At 54.4% G+C, this 19,549-nt stretch overlaps 10 protein-coding genes across 10 annotated transcripts; 6 read left to right on the plus strand and 4 right to left on the minus strand.

Moving 5' to 3' along the window:
* Nucleotides 1-109: 109 nt before the first annotated feature.
* Nucleotides 110-885, plus strand: BO94DRAFT_628096 (uncharacterized protein; the record flags this gene model as incomplete). The annotated part of the gene is made up of 2 exons (XM_025617459.1): nt 110-283; nt 348-885. The coding sequence occupies 2 exons, from the start codon at nt 110-112 to the stop codon at nt 651-653; spliced, it is 480 nt and encodes a 159-aa protein (XP_025462984.1). The 3' UTR covers nt 654-885.
* Nucleotides 886-1,488: 603 nt separating this feature from the next.
* On the plus strand, nt 1,489-2,952 carry BO94DRAFT_589997 (alpha-mannosyltransferase; the record flags this gene model as incomplete). The annotated part of the gene is made up of 1 exon (XM_025615988.1): nt 1,489-2,952. The coding sequence occupies one exon, from the start codon at nt 1,489-1,491 to the stop codon at nt 2,950-2,952; it is 1,464 nt and encodes a 487-aa protein (XP_025462985.1).
* A 513-nt stretch (nt 2,953-3,465) lies between these two features.
* Nucleotides 3,466-5,999, minus strand: BO94DRAFT_539540 (protein kinase COQ8). The gene is made up of 3 exons (XM_025612720.1): nt 5,162-5,999; nt 4,822-5,104; nt 3,466-4,774 (listed from the first exon to the last, which is right to left on the minus strand). Exons 1-3 carry the CDS (start codon nt 5,909-5,911, stop codon nt 3,666-3,668), a joined length of 2,142 nt encoding a protein of 713 aa, XP_025462986.1. The 5' UTR covers nt 5,912-5,999; the 3' UTR covers nt 3,466-3,665.
* A 199-nt stretch (nt 6,000-6,198) lies between these two features.
* On the plus strand, nt 6,199-7,187 carry BO94DRAFT_526249 (urease accessory protein UreF; the record flags this gene model as incomplete). The annotated part of the gene is made up of 2 exons (XM_025610346.1): nt 6,199-6,337; nt 6,421-7,187. 2 exons carry the CDS (start codon nt 6,199-6,201, stop codon nt 7,185-7,187), a joined length of 906 nt encoding a protein of 301 aa, XP_025462987.1.
* Nucleotides 7,188-7,513: 326 nt separating this feature from the next.
* On the minus strand, nt 7,514-10,463 carry BO94DRAFT_260768 (E3 ubiquitin-protein ligase BRE1). The gene is made up of 6 exons (XM_025606489.1): nt 10,087-10,463; nt 9,839-9,982; nt 9,731-9,782; nt 9,124-9,671; nt 7,997-9,067; nt 7,514-7,933 (listed from the first exon to the last, which is right to left on the minus strand). The coding sequence occupies exons 1-6, from the start codon at nt 10,294-10,296 to the stop codon at nt 7,760-7,762; spliced, it is 2,199 nt and encodes a 732-aa protein (XP_025462988.1). The 5' UTR covers nt 10,297-10,463; the 3' UTR covers nt 7,514-7,759.
* A 135-nt stretch (nt 10,464-10,598) lies between these two features.
* Nucleotides 10,599-12,823, plus strand: BO94DRAFT_501850 (transcription factor TFIIIB subunit BDP1). The gene is made up of 2 exons (XM_025609441.1): nt 10,599-10,778; nt 10,841-12,823. Exons 1-2 carry the CDS (start codon nt 10,751-10,753, stop codon nt 12,523-12,525), a joined length of 1,713 nt encoding a protein of 570 aa, XP_025462989.1. The 5' UTR covers nt 10,599-10,750; the 3' UTR covers nt 12,526-12,823.
* On the minus strand, nt 12,694-13,926 carry BO94DRAFT_260928 (DUF1183 domain protein). The gene is made up of 2 exons (XM_025606491.1): nt 13,916-13,926; nt 12,694-13,862 (listed from the first exon to the last, which is right to left on the minus strand). Exon 2 carries the CDS (start codon nt 13,772-13,774, stop codon nt 12,863-12,865), a length of 912 nt encoding a protein of 303 aa, XP_025462990.1. The 5' UTR covers nt 13,775-13,862; nt 13,916-13,926; the 3' UTR covers nt 12,694-12,862.
* Nucleotides 13,927-13,999: 73 nt separating this feature from the next.
* mmm1 (ERMES complex subunit MMM1) lies at nt 14,000-15,978 on the plus strand. Its single transcript, XM_025606490.1, has 3 exons — nt 14,000-14,239; nt 14,305-14,335; nt 14,390-15,978. Exons 1-3 carry the CDS (start codon nt 14,224-14,226, stop codon nt 15,786-15,788), a joined length of 1,446 nt encoding a protein of 481 aa, XP_025462991.1. The 5' UTR covers nt 14,000-14,223; the 3' UTR covers nt 15,789-15,978.
* On the minus strand, nt 15,889-16,808 carry BO94DRAFT_539546 (acireductone dioxygenase (Ni2+-requiring)). Its single transcript, XM_025612721.1, has 3 exons — nt 16,692-16,808; nt 16,237-16,608; nt 15,889-16,181 (listed from the first exon to the last, which is right to left on the minus strand). Exons 1-3 carry the CDS (start codon nt 16,719-16,721, stop codon nt 16,047-16,049), a joined length of 537 nt encoding a protein of 178 aa, XP_025462992.1. The 5' UTR covers nt 16,722-16,808; the 3' UTR covers nt 15,889-16,046.
* Nucleotides 16,809-17,055: 247 nt separating this feature from the next.
* Nucleotides 17,056-19,465, plus strand: BO94DRAFT_501863 (tRNA modification protein MTO1). The gene is made up of 2 exons (XM_025609442.1): nt 17,056-17,243; nt 17,313-19,465. Exons 1-2 carry the CDS (start codon nt 17,131-17,133, stop codon nt 19,285-19,287), a joined length of 2,088 nt encoding a protein of 695 aa, XP_025462993.1. The 5' UTR covers nt 17,056-17,130; the 3' UTR covers nt 19,288-19,465.
* The last annotated feature ends 84 nt before the right edge of the window (nt 19,466-19,549 follow it).

Here is a 19,549-nt window from a genome sequence, read left to right on the forward strand (position 1 = left end):
GTATCTACTTACTACTACATCAAGGCCATGCCATAGATTTCCTGTGCTTACCCAGCAACCATTCATGTAACCGACTAGTCTTCCTTCAAACACCTTAGAGGCAACCCGAATGACTTGGATCTCGGTCCTGACCACGATCTTCAATGGCACGCTCTATCCTCTAGCCTTCCTTGCTGGCTGGGGATATGGTCTAATACGTGTACTAGCCTTGCCATTGCTGCACCTAGGCCATGCGGTCCTCCATCTTGCCCTGTTTCCCCTGAGGCTTTTTGCCAAGTTTGAGGTACGGATCTATAGTCTTCTCGCTTACCAGCAGAAGGATGAAGGCTTATAGATCACTCTTCTAGGCGATTCTTAGCTTCATTGGGACCGCGGTATTGACGGGAGCTGTCCTGGGGCTCGCAATATATCTGATCACCACATGTGCGATTGAGATGCTTCATCGATGGATTGGGTCGTTCTGGAATACCCCATCCCGCCGTAGGGGAGGTGGATCCCAGAGACGGCGTCTCCTGGAAGCCATCGAAGGAGCCCCTTCATTTTCTCCCAGCGATTCCAACTCATCCGACGAGTATTTAATGGAATGGTATGACCGACAAGACCGACAGCCGCAGAATGATGGCACAATAGTGGAGGAGGAAGAATCCAGCTAGGCGACAAGTCACTTGTACTACCTACCTATTTCACTTTTATCCAGATGTAGATACTTATGTTGTAATGAGTATTTACTATGGAACGGGTCGGATAGATAGACCTTCGTGGCAGATAATCTCCGGGCTTGATTGACGCAATCAATCTGCGACGGCCGTGGTTCGTGAGGGCGGCGATGGACCCTGCGGTTGGTCTCCCCACCACCAGTTCGTCTAATTAAATCGAAATTGCGCTGGAATTGAGGGCAAATTACTATTGAAACTTAAATTGACCTCTCCATAGTCCATTGCTCCCCTCCCCTTCCCCCAAAGCCTCAATGGGCTCCCCAGTCATCTTTTCTTTCCCCCTTTTTCTCCCCGCGAAGGGGAGTGAATGAATACATCATCACTCGCTCATCTAGAATCTACTACTTGGACTGCTTATCGCCGGACATCCAGTGGGTCGCCCTTTGGAACCATCAACGGTTCAACCATCAACCAATAACCAATAAACAAGCCGTCACTCTCGAACGGACCATCCTGCAATCTGTCCGGCCTTCGCTGGCTTTTTCATCTCGGTCATTAATTCTTTCCCTCGACGGTCCAACTGTCATCTCAGTCTCCTATTAATATTCCCCAACGCCCAAGCTCCTCCCGGACACGCATGTTCTCTCGCTTCATCTCCTCGTCCTTGCATACTTCCGAGATCTCTGGGGACGCCCTGAAACGCCTCCATGTGTTTGCCCCTGCGCTAGCCGTCTCTTCCCGGCCTCCTCCTACGTCAGACCCCCTGCAATCGCTAACAATTCTCTCGTCGGTCAATTCCCATTGACCTCCTTGGCCAGCGCATCAAGGCGCAATGTTTCCCTCGCGAACTATCCTACGAGCGCGTGCTCTACTATTTGCGCTCGTCATCGTATTCACGCTCGTTTGGTCCTATTCGCGCTGGCACACCTATCCTCTTACCGAGCAAGCCCCGATCACACGCCCTGTCTCCAACGACAGGCATACGGAAGGCCACATCCAATTTTGGCGCCAATTCCAGCCTCTGCTGACTGCCAATGAGCCAAAATGTGAACCACCTTTGAGGCTAGGATCGGCACCTTCCATCCGATTCGAGCAGTCGAACCCCGAGGATCGGCCGGAGCTGCTGGACATGCTTCCATTCGACGTGGAGACTATGAAGAATAAACACCGCGACTTTGTCACCGCGATCAACACCAACCCACCTCAACTCAACTATACCCGCAACACACGAGGCTTGGTTTCTACGGCGGGAGGCTCATACTTGCCGGTGCTGGTAATCTCGCTTCGGATGCTTCGCAGAACCGGTTCAAAGTTGCCGGTTGAGGTCTTCCTCGCAAATGAGGAGGAGTATGAAAAGCACGTATGCGACCTGGTCCTTCCATCTTTGAACGCACGATGCGTGGTATTGTCGGAAATTCTCGATGCCGTCTCCGGAGATATGGAAATCCAAAAATACCAGTTCAAGTTGTTCGCCATGCTGTTCTCCTCATTCGAAGAGATCCTTTTCTTGGATGCCGATGCGTTCCCGCTGCAGCGACCGGAATTGCTATTTGCAAATGGACCTTTTCCCTCGACGAATATGGTCACTTGGCCCGATTTCTGGGCCTCCACTGTATCGTCGTACTACTACGAGATCGCCTCCCAACCTTATCCCGAAAACGCCGTCCGGCAGTCCAGCGAGTCCGGAGAAGTCCTCATTTCGAAGAAGACGCACATGAAAACCCTTCTGCTGAGCACCTACTACAACATCTGGGGTCCCGATTTCTACTATCCCTTGCTATCCCAAGGCGCAGCCGGAGAAGGCGACAAAGAAACATTTGTCGCCGCCGCCATGACGCTCCAGGAGCCGTACTACCAAGTCTCGGAGCCGATTTGCGCCATCGGCCACGGCACCGAAGGCGGTCTGGCCGGCTCGGCCATGGTCCAGTTCGATCCCATCGAGGATTACGCTCTGACACAGAAGGGAGAATGGCGCGTCCATGGCTCCAAGGCCCCGGCTCCCCGGGCCTTCTTCATCCACGCCAACTTTCCGAAGTTCAACCCTGCCACAGTGTTCGACAAGCAAGCCGTGAACCCAGCTTTTGCCGATGATGGTAGCTACACCCGCGCGTGGACTATCCCCGATAATGTGGTCCGGGCGTTCGACACCGACGCCGAAAAGCAGTTCTGGGAAGAGATCCTTTGGACCGCCTGCGAACTCGAGGATAAGTTCAGCACCTGGAAAGGCAAAAAGGGCATTTGCAAGGGAGTCACGAGATATTGGAATGCCATGTTCGGGATTGGGCATTCTCGATGAATTTGAAGACATCGGTTTCCTGTCCTGAAAACAACAGCGCTGTCGTATCTACGACAGCCCTGTAGTGTTCGCTTGAGAGGATTCGTTTCCCTCATGGGTTGGTTGCTATCAGAGCTTCAACCCGCCCTCCCCCTCGCGTTTTCTGATCAACATCAACAATCTATACCAGGCATCGGACTCACTCCGCCATCCTCGTCGGTGCCTTTACCTTCGGGATAATGCCTATCTGCTCCACATGAATAGAGCAACAGTACACAATGAGATAGATGCAGTGACGATGATGACTCAAACGTACAACGAAATCAGTAACATATATGTAGCAATGTCAACTGCTAATCTCCAACGTACCCGCGAATTGAGACATGAACATAGGAACAGTCACATACTATACCATATTATATCGTGGCATGGCGTGGCATGTTATGCACCATACAACCAACCTTGTATACGGACCAACCAGATGTTGTTCGATTATACGACTGTCCTTGCAGAGATACATACACCATTCAAATGCAATCCGATGCCTGGTGATGATCTTTGTAAATATCTATACATACAATCTAATCTAATATACATATAAGACACAAGAGATGAGAACAAGATAGTGGACATGTTTCCTTTCCCATCATAACCACATATCCTGATACAAACCCACAGGTAGTTAGCTGCCTTGCTAGGTAGGGAGTCCTAGCCGCATTCAAAGGACCAGGCACTCAAGACTGCTTCTCAATAGTGCCCGCAGCCTCGGCCCTGCGGATCGCATCCCGGAACAACTCCTTGCACGGCACGCGACTACCCAGTCTCGCGCACAACAGGAACGCGCCGCTCAACTTGCGATGCAGACTATATGTCTCCTCCGGGGGAGGAGTTAAGCGCTCGCGAATCATAACGGGAATGAGACCCCGCACGCGATCGGTGATGGTCTGGTTCTGGAAGTCGTAGACATCCGGGGAAGAATCCATGAAGGGTTCGGCGATAGTGGTGACGGAAGTGACGTGGGCGTCGACCATGGCTTGGGACTCGTGGCCGGTGAGGTAGCCCAGGTCGAGGGAGAGGGCAGCGCAGCGCTCACGATCGTTGCGGGCAGCGGCTATTAGGGTGTGGATGTATTTAGTGATGAATTCTTCGGGGTATTCGCGAGAAGCACCGAAGTCGAGGAGCTCGAGGCGGTTGGTTTGGGCGTTGTAGAGGAAGTTGGTCCAGTTGGGGTCGGTTTGCATGTATTTGAATTCGGTAATTTCGCGGAGACAGAGACGCATGATTTGCGTGCCGATCCAGTCGCGTTGGGATTGGGTGATGTTTTGGATTTTGGTCACAGCTTTACCTTCGAGGCGTTCCATGGTGAGGACCTGTTTGCCGGAGGCCTCGGGGATGATGGCGGGGACCAGGAAGACGGGGTCGTCGGCGAGGAGTTGGCGGAAGTGGTTGGCGGATTCGGCTTCGCGGAGGTAATCGCATTCCCAGGCGAGTTCGGTACGGGCGTTGGCGATGGTCTTGTCGAGGTAGAGGCCGCGGGGGAGGATGCGGGATGCGGTGAGAAGGATGGAGAGGTTGTTGAGGTCGGAGTCGATGGAGTCGGCCACGCCGGGGTATTGGATCTTGATGGCGACGGGCTGGCCGGTCTTCTTGAGGACGGCGCCATGAACTTGGCCAATGGAGGCGGCGGCCATAGGGATCTCGTCGAAGGAGGAGAACAGGTCCCGCCAGTTGGGGCCGAGGTTGTCGGTCAGGACTTTGTCGCGCTGAGAGGCGGGCATGTAATCTGCGCGGTCTTGCACTCGTTGCAGAACCTGGTGGATCGAGTCGGGAAGCATTTTGGTGTCTAGAGGTGTTAGAGAGGATCGTGGAAGGATGCATTAGGGTACGCACCTTGGATGCTCAGCATCTGTCCCAGCTTGAGGGCCGCTCCACGCATCTTGGAGAGTTTCGCCACGAGGCGTTCCATGTTTCCAGCGCTGAACATAAGGGACCCGGTGCTCTCGGTTTGACTTCCTGTAACTCTTCGTAGACTCTCGCCAACAGCGCCAAAGGCCATGGAGGTAGCCAGTCCACCATATTGCCATAACCTCCCCAGACGAGAAGATGGAACGCGGGATTCCAACATTGTGTAAGTGTCCTCTTGCTTTAGGGCTGCGGCGGTTTCCGGCTCCACCTGCTCAAAGTCATCAGATATGGATCCCCCAGCTAGCTAACTGCTGTTTCCACTTACCGCGGAGACCAAGTCATCCACAACCTGGGCCTCTTCTGTCGAAAGATTTCCCTTCTCAACAGGTTTGACATCAGAAGGGATCGGTGCCCGTCTCTTGTATCTCAGATCCGCCGCAGCTTGCCGAGATAACATCCTTGCAACCTTCGGGCTGTGAAAGATCTCCTTCATCATGTCATCCGAGATCTCCTCCTGTTGTTCCGTGGGCTGGTTTGACGACGCAGGTTTCTCGGAACTCACGGGAGAGTGAAACACGTCCGCATTGATATCACTGTCGATGCCTGTTTGCGTATCGCTGGAAGACTTGGGGAGCTTAACCCTAGGAAGTCCAGAGAATCCGGGGGTTGTTTCCTTGGAGGGTTGATAGAACACATCCTGTTGTTGGCTGATATCCAATTGAATAGCTCCATAATCGGTATGCCCTGCCACAGACGACGGAATCTGGAATTCCGCCTGTCGTTGCGCCTTCTTAGCCTCGTCCGGGGTGAGATTCGTTGTGCGCGACTCGGTACTGGGTGGAGGGTGGCTCGGTGCCCGGGGGGTCGGTTCGGGCTCATCGAATCGCTTTGCTAAGGCAGCAGCGGCTTGTGCAGTAAGACACAGGCCCTCGGCCTGGCCCTTGATGCCCTTGGTGAGGGTCGAAGTCCTGGTGAACAGATCGAGCTGGCGCTGCCGCACCTCGAGGTGCTTCACGGCGACGGACTTGGCGACATTGAACAATTGGATCGCGTCTAACAGACGCTTGCCGGACATTATTGGGAAGATTGGTAGAGAAAGCCAGATAGGTCTCCGAACTACCTTCTGCGCATGATTGAGGGGTGGTTGAGGCAGGCAGTTGCGAGAGCGCGCGAGGACCGTCGGAGGGTCTCGTGCCTCGAAAAGACCCGCCGGTTTTCTGCCGGGTGGCACCGCCCTCCGGGCAGGACCGGCGGCGATTGATAAGGAAAGCCGGCCGGATAAATCTAAAAAAGATGGAATTCCTGCGGGCCTCCTTTCTTCACCATCGCCATGTACCGGGCTCCTGAACGTGGAAAGGGCAAATGACGGTGAAGACTAACGTCCAGGATATAGAGCAAGAGATCGTGGATCTCGAAAGCCGTCTGCGCAATGCTCGCGCCCGTCTAGCGGTGGCCTCCGCGTCGCAAAATGGCGGGGATCCCTATCTGCCGTTACCGGAGGGTGCGTGAGCCCCCGGATTTCTGGTTCATGACCTCTTCTTCACTCCCCTCTACGGATGCTGACCGGTTGAGTCTACACACTAGATACCGCCGGGGTAGTGCCCACCCATGCGCTCCTCCTCCTCTCGGATTCAGCCCTTCCGTTGGGTTCTTTCGCATACTCCAGCGGCCTGGAGTCATACCTGGCGCACAACAAACCCCTTCCTCGCTCGGTGACCCCGATTGCGTCCTTCCATCGCTTCCTGAAATTATCCATTGCTTCCTTAGCCAGCACCTCGCTTCCTTACGTTTTGGCTGGGTACAGGCGCCCAGTAGATCTGGAGTCGCTGGACAATGATCTCGATGCCTCAACGCCCTGCATAGTTGCCCAGCGGGCGAGTCTCGCGCAAGGGCGGGCATTGCTCGGGGTCTGGGAGCGCGCTTTCCGTGGGACATATGCGACCCGCCCATTATCCGTGGGCCCCACTGCTGCAAAGGCAGTGAAGATGATCGAGGCGTTCTCGGACGCTCTTAAGTCTTCAATGGATACGGACGAACTAGGGCCCAAGGGGCACTTTGCGCCACTGTGGGGAGTGGTGTGTCTGGCGATGGGCATGGACGCACGCCAGACTGCCTATGTGTTTATGTTGAACCATGCGAAGGCCGTCCTCAGTGCTGCAGTCCGTGCGTCCGTGATGGGCCCGTATCAGGCCCAAAACATCCTGGCCAGTAAGAACCTGCAAGCCATGATCACCCAACGGATAGACCGGGAGTGGGACACTCCCATCGAGGATGCAGGACAAATCGTACCTCCGCTGGATCTTTGGGTGGGACGACATGAACTTTTATATAGCAGAATATTCAATTCATAACCCGTCGAGCACCACGGTGGGCTTTCTTTTTTCGACTCTTTCTTGGCCACGGTGGTATTCCTCCATGAATATTGCTGCATTCATCATGCTTCTCTCAGCCGTGACTTCCTAGTTAATCCTACATCTCACACCGTATAGTCCCACCCAGATGCCGCTCGAACACTGACATGGGTATCCAAAACAACTCCTCTGGGCCGGAGGGTTGAACAAATAAAAGAGAAGAAAGAAAAAGGAGCGAACAGGGGAAATTAAAAGAAAAGAGACAGAAAAGAAACCGGCAACCCGAAGACCAACGACCCGGCCACTATGCAAAGAGAATATCTGATCAAAAGGAACAGATTTAGATCGAACGCCGGCCCTCTGAGACCCTACCCTGCTAAACCACAGTAAAACACCGCACCATGAGCCTTTTTCCATGATTATGGAACGAAATGGGTAACAGAAAACGAAGAGGTAATAAAGTCAAGTAGGTGGGGGTAATGGGGGGAGCGAAAAAGACAAGAATCGGAAGAGAAGGAGTCTATGATACACGAGGTTGATGGTATGAGACCGAGATCTGGCGGTCGGACACATCACAGGGTGATGTGCATGTAATCGTTATTTCCGAAAGATTTGTTGCAGTTGGGACACTTCCGGGATCGAGATGTGAGCCGCTCTTCCACGCATTCTTTGCAAAACACATGGCCGCAAGTCTTGATCGCCGTGTTCTTGAAATTCCGGCGACAGACCGTGCAAAGTGCGAGTGTCTGCAGGCCCTGTTAGCGATATTGATCCGATGGGCAAGTCGCCAATAACAACAGAACGCTTACCCTCAACATTTCGTATTCAGACGAGGAGCTCCCCAGGCTCTTGTTTTTCCAATTTTCCAAGCTCTTCTTCGTATCTGCAAGACTGGTCTTCAAGCCCTCCACCTCCGTTTCCGCTTGGCGACAAGCACTCGAGGCACTGGCCAGAGTTGAATCCTTTGAAGCTGACAATGCCTTGAGCTCAGTCACCTGCCGGTTCAAGCCCTCGATAGTAATATTCTTCTCCGTGACTTGTTGTTGCGCGGCGTAATTCTTGCTCATCATGGAGTTTAATGCTTCCTTGGTCTCGCTGACCTGCTTCTCCATATTCGCGAGCAGAGAACGGGTGGCTGCCTCGGATTCCTTCAGCTGCGATACTATGTCCGAAGTCTTGGAATTCTGCATGCGCAGCGTGCGAACCTCCAATTCCCGGGCCTCCTTGCTCTTCATGGCAGCAAAATACTTCTGGTCGGCTTTGGATTTCTCTGCAATTAGTCGGGCGACCTTCTCTTCCAGAGCACTGAAATCGGTGACTTTCTGCGAAGCCAAGGACGAGTATTTCTTGCAGGCGATTTGCATCGATGCTAGTTCGGTGTTGAGCATAGAATACTGACGTTCCAGGTTACTGAACTTAGTACGCAACTCATCGTTCGAGATCTCATCAGCACTTGTTGACGATACACCGTCCCCAACCTCCATGCGCAACCTTTCCACCTCGGATTCCAGGGCCGCAATTCGAGCCTGCCCAGCATCTGCAAGTTCTTGCACCTTAGCAGCCGCCCTCTTTTCCTGTTCCTGTGCAGCCTTCCGCATTTGCTGGTCCGCCAAAAGTTCGTCGCGTGCGTTGCGTATCCGTGCTAGATCCGTTTCTGCCCGCATTAATTGCGCCTCCTTCTCGGCAATCGCATTCTGTGTCTCCTCGTCGACCTGATTGCGGTATGCCGTTCGCTCCGATCGAAATTTCGCCGCCTCCTCTCGTAATTGCACATTGGTCGCTTCCAGGTGATTAATTCGAGTAACAACATCATCATACTGGGATTTCAATTGCTTGAACAAGTCCGTGTGCGCGTAGTCATCGTCAGTCAGTCGTGAATGCTGTAAAACCGCGTTAGCGCTGGATGAGTCTTGGTGGCCAAGCAGGGCTGGCGAACCTTGAAATTTAGTTCGGTTATTTGACTCAGTAATTTGGCATTTTCGCTCTCCAACTTCTGCAGCTGTTCCTTCTGCTTTTCCGACACGGCCACAAGCTTGTTGTGTGCTTCCTCCAATGCAGGGCTCTGCTCACCGCTGGGAGTGGCGCCGTTAGAAGCAGAAGGTTCTTCTCGAGGCCCAGACGCACTGTCGCCACCGGGGCGCTGTGCACCTAGAATATACTGTTTCTCTAATTTGGCGACAGTCAAGCTCCGTGCACGATCGAGCTTCTTCTCGGCCACCATGTACCGCAAGGAGGCTTCTTCTAGACTTTCCTCCAATTGCTGTTTTTCGGACAGTGCCTTCTCTAATTCAGCGATGGTGGCTTTCTCCTCAGCCAGCTTCTTGGCGAGCTGACTCTGTAATTCCGCAACTTCGGGTGGAGCCTTGGAGTTTTGGGATTTGAGTTTGGAGATGACTTGGCGGATATCATCCGAGCGGGACTTCAAGTGTTTTTCGAAAGCGGGGGCTTCCTCAAAGAGCAGGCTGCTTTCAAAAGCCGGGCGTTCTGGGAGGGTGTTTAGCGATTTTCCAGGCAAACCATCAGCCGGTAGGAGGGGGACCCACCCTTGGCATCCTCTTCCGCAGCGTCAAGGAGCAATTTGACCTCGTCGACCAACTTCCGACTCGTCAGACGTTTTGCACGGGATGAGCAAAATGCGATGATCTACTCACTTGCTTGTACCAGGTATCGATGATACGAAGGTGGTCATTGTGGTAGGCGGTAGCTTTGGACATTTCCTTCAGCTTGCCCTCGAGAGACACTTTCTCGCGTTTGTACTCCTGCATCTGGCGCCATATTGCGTCTTTTTGAAATCGCTGCGACGAACACACGTCAGTATGTCCCCTGGAGGCTAGCGGTGCAGTCGACGTGGCGTTCCAAATACTGTCTAGGGGAACCCTTGGGATAAGTTGGCACCCACGTGGGCTGGTCGGGGACTTACCTCCAGATCATCTTTCCAAGGCATATCAGCGTCAGGGTGAGGTTTGCTGCCACCATTGACCGAAGTCGCTTGCTTCTTCAATGGTGGAGCCGAGTCATTGTGATCATAGGCAGCGGCTCTCTTCCGGTCTTCCATCATGACAAAACCGGAATCGGAAGATGCGACGGGGGATGCTTCGGCGGCCGGCATCAGTGGCTAAAGAGGCATACGTCAGAAGAGGCCGTCACCACTGAGCAGCAACGGGCCGAGAGCAGGGTCCGTGACAATATCCGACCGTAAAAGACGTGACGGGGGGGTGGTGTGGTTGGCGGGAAGGGGGGGAGGAAGAGCTGAAGAGGGAGGGGGATGGAGAATGGGTTGAGATAAGCAAGACTTAAGGGAAGCCAGGAGGATTTTCGGCCTGGCAGTTAGCGTCCCTTAGCGCCTCCCACGTGACCGCGCCCACTTTCCCCAGGAGTTCAGGTTCAGGTTCAGCTCTGCCGCCCGCATCTAGAACTTTTTGCGTGTTGTTCCCTTTCAACGCTTTCAACCATCATCCATTAGGTTATTGTCGGCCTGCTGCTCCCCCTCCCCCACGGGTGCTTCCACCATCCCCTTCCCTCACCCTCTCCACTCTCCGTCCTAGCTATGACCGGCATGCAGCATGAAGTCCTTTTCGAGTTCGGTCATTAGTGAGTTCGATCGCACCTCTATGCCACCGGAGACCTGCCTTCTAATCACGCGTCATCTACAGACAAATCGGGCAAGAAGTTTGCCCCTAAGGCGCCCGCCCGCCGCCCTCCAGCTCCCGCTCCCCCAAGGAGGCCCAGTGTCGCCTCACAGCCATCTGCTTCTCAAACTCCCCAGCCCCCGACCGAGACTGCAACCCCCGAACCCGGCTCTGCTGCTTCCGCGCCTCAGCCTTCCGTTCCCATTGAGTCCTCGGTCCCGGATGAGCCAGCAGTGTCACCCAAGGAGAATGTTGCTGTACCTCCCTCTGCGACAGCCATTCCGATTCCTCGTCCTAAGCGGAAGGCTTCAGTCTCTGCAGTCTCTCCTGGGACCATAGAACAGATCTCGACCCCGCCTCAACCTACCCCGCCCACACCCGAAACGCAAGTCGAGCAGACACAAGCTGCCGTAACAGATGCCGGGGCATCTGCGCCTCAGATTGAGGCGCCTCGCTCTGCTAATGATGCAACAGTGATTCGTCCATCCAAGCGTCTCAAGGTCGCCAGAGAATCCATCATCGCCCCCAATGACACCGCTTCCACCCTCCCCGCTGCCCCTGCTACTACAACTACACGCACCACGGAATCCGTGCCGATAGATGTCAATCTTCAACTCGTTACTCCTCCGGCCACACAGGCAGCACTCACTGATAGCGAAGGGACTACAGAAGGTCAGACCAGAGCCGAATCGCAAGTCACAACTACGGAGCAAGGTCGAAAGCCGACAAAGACGAGAAGAAGGTCGGTAAAGGATGTCAATGGCGAAACTACGGCAAAGAAGAAGGAGAGAAAGCCTCGGACACGCAAGAAGCGCGAGCCCACCCCTGAAGGTGCCGAAAATGTGGAGATCGCCCCCGCACTTGTGAAGATGTCGGAGCTGTGCAAGGATATGCGAACTGGAAGAATGTCCAAGCGGGAAACCGAGCTGCGCAACTTGGAACAGGCCGAGCTGGAGCGCAAGCAGAAAGCACAACAAGAAGGCGATGCAGAAGCCCCGGTCAAGGAGAATGGGAACGACGCGTCGCCGGCAGAGACTTCGAATGACATTTCGGACAACAAGGCCCAGGCTGGACCGGTGATGAGGATCGTAAACGGAGAGATTGTGCTCGATGCCGCTTCATTGCAGGTTGATCGCCATGCCGACGCGGCGAGGAATGCTGGAGAACTGGAGGATGTGGTTGAAAACTCATTTAGTCGAAAGATCAATCAGGCTACATACGGGAAACGCTCCAAGACGGAGTCCTGGGATGAGGAGATGACAGAACTTTTCTACCGGGGCTTACGCATGTTTGGCACGGATTTCATGATGATCAGCAAATTGTTTCCGGGACGTTCCAGACGACAGATCAAGCTGAAGTTCAACAATGAAGAACGCCGCGACCCCGTGCGTATTAAAGACACACTTCTAGGCCCGGGCGAGACGATTGACATCACCACGTACTCGGAGATGACCAACACTGTCTATGATGATCCTAGGCTTATCCAGCAAGAACTGGACGAGGAGAAGAAGCGGATTGAGGCTCAACACGCCAAGGAAAAGGAGGCACAGGAAGAAATGCTTCGCAACCCGGATGGTGCGGGCGGTGCCAACGCCAATCAAGGCGACGATGTACCCGCCAGAGTGAAGAGGAATAACAGAAAGCAAGCCATGAAAGCCATGGCTGGGGGAACTGAAGAGGTTTTGGGCACAATTGACGATATTCCTTAAGTATACAGGATTGAGATATCCATTTTACGGCCGATTTCAATGCCATGTAAGGGTACAGGCGTTTTGGCGTTGCAGTCCAGACCAGTGAAACTGGCTGGTGCAGGAGTTCAGTTGGATCTCTGTTCGTCTTTCTTTTACCCTAGTGACGATGATGATAATGTCTGTTATCCCCTCTGCGTGCTCTGCTTATGCAGTAGACATGTCTAGTGGGGATCGTGAGACGCTTGGCGTTACAGGTACCTTAACCAGCAAAAAGAATATCTAAAGGGCTTAAATAACAAGTCAATTTGTGAAGGACCGACTCCCATGACTACATATCACTGCATTATCCTGGGTATTACCTGCGCCTGGTTGAACCAAACCCGGTGCTTGTGGTGGTGCTCGATAACTGCGTAGTACGCGACCCTGAGCTACCTTCACCGGAGTCATCCCATCTTCTAGACGAAGGATATCGTGTCGTTGTGTATGAGGAACCGGATGGACGGTTGCTTCTTCTCCCCAACGTATAACCGGCCGCACCACCACCCAAAGCACCCGTCCAGAACCCGGGCCTCCAACTTGACCCAGATGTATGAGGATCCGACGAACTATAATAGGGAGGCGGGGAGCTGCTATAAGGGGGTGGAGGTCTGGGAGGTCCGCCGCCGCCCCCGCCGCCATGACCACCAACATTAACCCTCTCGCCTCGCTGAGTCCCAAAACACTCATTCAGCATTGCTATCACAATGATTCCAAAGACTAGTGCCATGAAACCCCAGAAAATCAGTGTCCCTATGGGGCCAAGCTCCCCGCTGGAACTACTAGTGTCGCGTCCGAATTTCTCCTCTCCCAGCTCTGTCAGTAGCAGTCGGTATTCGACGCCACAGCTCCCCTTCAACACCCATTTATCGTCTGCATTCCGGTATCCCTCGCACACTACGTCGGTTGAACCGAGTTTGAACTCTTGGGGGAGCTCCGCAGTGCAGGTCCACTGGATGTCTTCTTCGTCATAGCCGTAGCCTTCGTTTGTGCAGCGCATCGTGTCGATTTGGTACATGTTGCAGATGCGCCTGGAGGGGCCAGTGCATTTCAGCTGGGGGATCGGGGATACTCGTCTGGAGCTAGTGAGACGGCCCCCGTGGAGGGTGAGAGAGTGGACGCGCGAGAGAAGGATGGCATTGTTGCTTGGTGATTTGGATGAGCGGTCGGCAACAACGTAACTTGGAAGGAGGAAGGAAAAGAGGAGCTGCAGGATGAGTAAGATGTGCATTATGGAGAGAGAGCTTTTGAGGCAGTCTTTGGTGTGTTAGTGGAGACTGGAGTAGCAAAAGTTGAGCATCCTGGTGAGGAAGATGATGCTGCGTGTGTAAGACCAAGGCAACAACGGTAAGGCGACGTGGTATTTATTTACTGGATAGGTTTGTAAGCTGCGATCAATCTTTGTTAGTAGGTAGGTAGGCAGTGCCCTGCGACGAGCCAAATCCACCGTGTCCTTTCAGCAGGAAATGCATCCAACTCTTTGATGTGGTCAGTCAGTCCCGCCGATCGACGGTTAGCGTCGCCGCAGCGGAAACCTCCAGAGTTCCAGCGACTTTCGCCTGTTTCTCTCCGGTCCTTCGTCATTCTTCGGCTCACCAAATCCCTCATCCCCTTCGATATTCCCCGCGGCAGTGGTGGCCATGGGCGATGGGCAGAAGCTGAGGTCTACACTGGCGGACAATGTCTTTTCAACCAAGTGCGATTAATCTCCTTTTTGCTGATGACTGCTGCTGGAAGCTGACGATGACGATGACGAGCCAGATGAACCGGTGCCCGTTCCGGCTCAATCCTCGTATGGCCTGATTCCCCTTGGAAATTCCGATGGAGGACTAACGAACTAATTTAGCCTGTCTTTCACCCAAGGGTTCCTGCTTGGGCAGCTGTCGGTCGTACTGCTGATCGGAGCCTTCATCAAGTTCTTCATTTTCGGCGAAGCACCTCCGCCGCCCTCGCGCGGTCTTTCCCACCGCGCCTCGACCCACCGGCGCTCCAATTCCATCTACACCATCAATGCTAACGATGCCAACTCCCGTTCGTTGAGAGAGAAGCCGTCCAACTCGAACGTCCTGCGTCCGGTGCCCTCCTCCTCAACGAATACCCGGTCCATCCTCCGCAAGACCTACTACAGCGCCATTCCTACCAATTCCTCCAAGCATGGCAGACATAAGATCCCCCACTCATCGCATCAGCCAGAGTCTCTGGACTGGTTCAACGTGCTGATTGCGCAAACCATTGCCCAGTACAGACAAACAGCGTACTCGTTGAAGGACTCTCCGACATCATCGATCCTCAGCTCACTTAATGCAGCACTCAACAACCCGGAGAAAAAGCCTTCGTTCATCGACAAAATCACCGTGACGGATATCTCGCTTGGTGAGGAGTTCCCTATATTCAGCAACTGCCGCATCATCGCCGTCGATGATCCCAACTCGGATGGTGGGAGACTCCAGGCATTGATGGACGTCGACCTGAGCGACGACAACCTGTCGATTGCCATCGAGACTTCACTGCTGCTCAACTATCCCAAGCCCTGCTCGGCAATTCTTCCAGTTGCTCTATCTGTTTCCGTTGTGCGGTTTTCGGGGACGCTATGCATCTCTCTTGTTCCGGCGTCCACCCCTCCGCTCCACACACCATCTCCATCCCCGTCTCCCGCTGATGGGAACTCGCGCGGAAAGACGTCCGGAGACACCAACCAACAGACGGCCGATGAAGAAGAAAACGGGCTTCCACCGAAGAGCGGGAGCCCCAAGAGTAATGTCGCTTTCTCCTTCCTTCCCGACTACCGGCTGGACCTTTCTGTCCGGTCCCTCATTGGGTCCCGCAGTAGACTCCAGGACGTGCCTAAAGTCGCTCAGCTGGTGGAAGCTCGTGTCCACGCCTGGTTTGAGGAGCGGGTGGTGGAGCCCCGAGTGCAAGTAGTCGGGTTGCCAGATCTCTGGCCTCGTATGGGCCGAACCGGCGTCCGCACCGGCGAAGAGTCGGAAACTGGCTCGAATGCGGCATCTCGGAGTGCCATGTCTGCCGACCTCGGTGATCATCTAGGGGATCGAGAACCCGAAGGGCTTCGCTTCCGGGGCGGGCTTACCTCACGGCCTCAATTCGACAGCGTGTCGCGAACCAGCAGCTACAACGTCGAGACGGGCGATCTGCGCAGTCCCAGCTTAGTCCGAGAGGAGAGTTCTGGGGGGCTAAGTGATCAGTTCCAAATGCCTGGGTCTTTGTCCAGCGCAGCAGCTCGATGAGACCGACATTTCTTTGGCTACATGTATCATAGATGGCTACGATCTTGAAAAGTATCCGACCTACATAACGAACGGAGTTAGGTTAAAATGGTTGCTGAATATTACCTTCTGAGATTCTCCAGAAATGGAACAGATGTCGTAAATTTCATTCATGGTATAGAACATCATCATCAAGCTTACATGCCATCGACAGCGCGGGAGCACAGGAACCTCTCCACCATGCACGTCGGCCAACATACCAATCTGACCCACGCCCCTTTAGACAGCAGCAACAGCAGCCTTACCCAGGGTACCGAGATACGACACCCGGTGGGGGTTACCATCGAGGTCGGTGCTGCGGTTGAGAGGCGTCCACTTGGGCTCCTCCTGGAACAGACGCATGGCCTTGACGTACTATCAATCCACACACATCAACATTTACCCCTCAACAAAGGTAGTCAGAACTTACGTTACTCTCATCCGTCGTAAAGCGGTGATAGATTCCAGCAGGGAGGATAATCAAATCATCCTTCTTCAACTTGATGCGCACCCACTCGTCCTCCTGGCCACGTACGTCGAAGTATCCCTCACCGTCACGGATGTACCGGATCTCCTCATCCTCATGCAGATGCTCATGGAAGAACATCTTCACCTTCTCCTCGTAGACGTCGCCCATGGTCTTGGGCGAGACGATGACCTCATCGCGGTTCTTGTATCCGCGCTCGGCGGCCAGGGCATCGACAGCCTCGATGGTCGGGCAGTACCGGTAGAAGACACCCAGGGAGGCGAGGTATTTTTCGTCGACGGGACGACCGTCATCGTGGGGTTCGCGCTGGTCGCCCTGGCGGGGTGTCAGTCATACGGATGGAGGGGTAGGATGCAAGTGCGGGCAGGGATCATCTTCATCATCATGATGGAACTTACCGGCTTGTTATCGTACCAGTAGGCCTTCATTTTGACGAATATGCACAGTCACTTTGAACCAAGCAATCAAGCAAGCAAGAAAAAGAATAAAATCAGTCGATGTGACGACTCGGTCCCCCACGGCGAATATAAACCAGACAAAAGCCAATGGATCGCGGGGCGTGAAAAACCCCGCCCTGCCATTGGTCGCGCAACAAAACTTCGGCTCATTTCGTCATTACGTCAGCAAAGCACATCACATCTTCTCACCGCTTTCGGAGTTTAGCCGGCAATAAGCCGTTCTTGGGCACGTGATGCCGATTAACCTTTTTTCGGAATAATTATTGTTCTGGGGCTGGCTGCTTGCGGAAGCAAGCTTCACTAACTTAATTCTCTGAACTGTTTCTGTTGTTATTGTGTTTTTGTTTGCAGTACGCTTTGGGCCATTCATCCCATCGGCATGGCTTTTCGGGCACGTTCGGTCGCCCTTCTTCGCTGGGGGTTGGGGACGAGGTCGCAGGCCCAGGTTTGGGGGGCGAGGCGTGGGTTGGCGACAGTGTCGGAGGGTACGCGGTATGCGCTTTGTCTGGCTTCATGGGTGTATATGGATGGTTGGTGATGCTGACTCTGCTCTGTCTGCAGGGCGTATGATGTGGTGATTATTGGAGGAGGTCATGCAGGTTCAGAAGCCTGTGCTGCGGCTGCTCGTTCGGGCGCTCGCACCGCATTGATCACGCCCTCGCTCTCGAATATCGGCGTCTGTTCATGCAATCCGAGTTTTGGTGGAATCGGAAAAGGTACCATGATCCGCGAAGTGGATGCGATGGATGGTGTTGCGGGTAGAATCATCGACAAAGCCGGTATCATGTTTCGCACTCTCAACCGATCGAAAGGCCCTGCCGTTTGGGGTCCGCGCGCCCAGATCGACCGCGATTTGTACAAGAGGTACATGCAGGAGGAGTTGCAAGGAACGGAGGGATTGAGTATCCTGGAGGGCAAGGTTGCGGATATCGTGGTGTCGAAGGACGGTGTTGAGCACACCCCCGGGGCGCAGGGCAAGATTGTTGGTGTCCGGCTGGAGTCGGGCGAGGTTATACCCACGGGCAAGGTGGTCATCACGACGGGGACGTTCTTGGGTGGAGAGATTCATATCGGGCTCAATGCATACCCCTCTGGCCGGCTGGGTGAGGCTGCTACGTTCGGGCTCAGTAAGTCCCTTCGCGATGCCGGGTTCCAGTTGGGTCGCTTGAAGACGGGCACGCCTCCGCGGTTGGACAGGAAGACGATCAACTTTGCGCCTCTGGAGGTCCAGGATGGTGATCACCCTCCCAGCCCGTTCTCCTACCTCAACGACAGGGTTCAAGTCGACGATGAAGGCCAGCTTACTTGCTGGATGACCTACACCAACGACGACGTTCACGACATTGTCCGGGCCAACCTGGACAAGACCATTCACATCCGCGAGACGGTCAGAGGCCCCAGATACTGCCCTTCCCTGGAGTCCAAGATCATCCGCTTCACGGACAAGAAGAGACACCTGATCTGGCTCGAGCCGGAAGGATTCGCGCCCAACGATGTCATCTACCCCAACGGCATCTCGATGACCATTCCCGAAGACGCCCAGTACGCCATGCTGCGAAAGATCCACGGGCTCGAGAACGTGACCATGCTTCAACCAGGCTATGGAGTCGAGTACGACTACATCGATCCGCGCAACCTCCGGCCGACCCTGGAGACGAAACTCATCAGCGGTCTCTACCTCGCTGGCCAGATCAACGGCACCACGGGTTACGAAGAAGCCACAGGACAGGGTATCATCGCCGGTACCAACGCCGGATTGTCCGCACAAGGCCGGGAACCTCTCACACTGCGTCGGTCGGACGCGTTCATCGGCATCATGATCGACGACCTCATCACCAAGGGCGTCTCAGAGCCCTACCGCATGTTCACGACCCGCAGCGAATACCGCATCACCACCCGCTCCGACAACGCCGACCTCCGCCTCACCCGCATGGCCCGCGAAGCCGGCATCGTCTCCGACAAGCGCTGGCGCCACTTCACCGAGACAGAGGCGCAAATCAACGAGCTCCAGACTCTTCTCGAGAACACCAAGATGTCATCCTACGCCTGGGTCCGCAAGGGCTTCAAAGCCCGCGTCGACCCCTCCCAGCGCTCCGCCCTGGACCTCCTCTGCCTTCGCGAAAGCGACATCGACTCCCTCATCCCCCACATCGATTCCCCCACCGGCACCGTATACTCCGCATCCTCCTTCGCCCCTGAGATCCGCAACCGCGTCGCCATCGAAGGCCGCTACGCCCCCTTCGTCATCCGCCAAGAGAACGCCGCCCAGAAGTCCCTCCGCGACGAAAACCTCTCCATTCCGCCCACCCTCGACTACTCCACCGTCCAGGGCATCAGCATCGAAGAAAAACAAGCCCTGGAGCGCGTCCGCCCCGTCAGCATCGGCATGGCAAGACGCATCGAGGGCGTCACCCCAGCCGGTGTCCTCAGGGTTCTTATGCACGTGCACAAGACAAGCAGGGACAGAGACCCAGCTCCTCCTGCATCGGAGGGACTGGAAGAAACGCCCGAGGATATTATCAGTCAGGCGCCTTGAGTTCACATGGTTCCGGTTGTTGATTATTAACGGTGATGTACGACTACTATTGCATATCAGAGCGGCGGGCGAATCGGTGTCATTTCAGTGGTTCTGGAGGGGATTTGTATAACATATTCTTTCATATATTGTATTATACTTTTTTGGTTAGGTTTCGGATGAATATATTGGGTCTGGGTTGTCTCAGCTCTTGTGAACCTTATACTTGACACGGAAGTAGGGAGGCGGTAATTAAGAATAGACATGATTACACGCGATGTTT

Source organism: Aspergillus sclerotioniger, assembly GCF_003184525.1.
Source record: "Aspergillus sclerotioniger CBS 115572 chromosome Unknown BO94scaffold_36, whole genome shotgun sequence".
NCBI classification, from domain to species: Eukaryota; Fungi; Ascomycota; class Eurotiomycetes; order Eurotiales; family Aspergillaceae; genus Aspergillus; species Aspergillus sclerotioniger.

Bases quoted from the DNA above. Each gene is read 5' to 3' on its own strand.
- BO94DRAFT_539546 (XM_025612721.1), bottom strand. From the start codon at position 16,721: ATGAAGGCCTACTGGTACGATAACAAGCCG. The intron at 16,609-16,691 runs GTAAGTTCCATC...ACACCCCGCCAG, and splicing joins ACTGGTACGATAACAAGCCG to GGCGACCAGCGCGAACCCCA. The intron at 16,182-16,236 runs GTAAGTTCTGAC...GTGGATTGATAG, and splicing joins TTACGACGGATGAGAGTAAC to TACGTCAAGGCCATGCGTCT.
- BO94DRAFT_501850 (XM_025609441.1), top strand. From the start codon at position 10,751: ATGAAGTCCTTTTCGAGTTCGGTCATTA. The intron at 10,779-10,840 runs GTGAGTTCGATC...CGTCATCTACAG, and splicing joins CTTTTCGAGTTCGGTCATTA to ACAAATCGGGCAAGAAGTTT.
- mmm1 (XM_025606490.1), top strand. The intron at 14,336-14,389 runs GTATGGCCTGAT...GAACTAATTTAG, and splicing joins CCCGTTCCGGCTCAATCCTC to CCTGTCTTTCACCCAAGGGT.
- BO94DRAFT_501863 (XM_025609442.1), top strand. From the start codon at position 17,131: ATGGCTTTTCGGGCACGTTCGGTCGCCCTTCTTCGCTGGGGGTTGGGG. The intron at 17,244-17,312 runs GTATGCGCTTTG...CTCTGTCTGCAG, and splicing joins ACAGTGTCGGAGGGTACGCG to GGCGTATGATGTGGTGATTA.
- BO94DRAFT_260768 (XM_025606489.1), bottom strand. From the start codon at position 10,296: ATGCCGGCCGCCGAAGCATCCCCCGTCGCATCTTCCGATTCCGGTTTT. The intron at 9,983-10,086 runs GTGGGTGCCAAC...TGTTCGTCGCAG, and splicing joins TAAGTCCCCGACCAGCCCAC to CGATTTCAAAAAGACGCAAT. The intron at 9,672-9,730 runs GTGGGTCCCCCT...ACACCCTCCCAG, and splicing joins TGCGGAAGAGGATGCCAAGG to AACGCCCGGCTTTTGAAAGC.
- BO94DRAFT_260928 (XM_025606491.1), bottom strand. From the start codon at position 13,774: ATGCACATCTTACTCATCCTGCAGCTCCTCTTTTCCTTCCTCCTTCCA.
- BO94DRAFT_539540 (XM_025612720.1), bottom strand. From the start codon at position 5,911: ATGTCCGGCAAGCGTCTGTTAGACGCGATCCAATTGTTCAATGTCGCC. The intron at 5,105-5,161 runs GTAAGTGGAAAC...GACTTTGAGCAG, and splicing joins TGGATGACTTGGTCTCCGCG to GTGGAGCCGGAAACCGCCGC. The intron at 4,775-4,821 runs GTGCGTACCCTA...TAACACCTCTAG, and splicing joins ACAGATGCTGAGCATCCAAG to ACACCAAAATGCTTCCCGAC.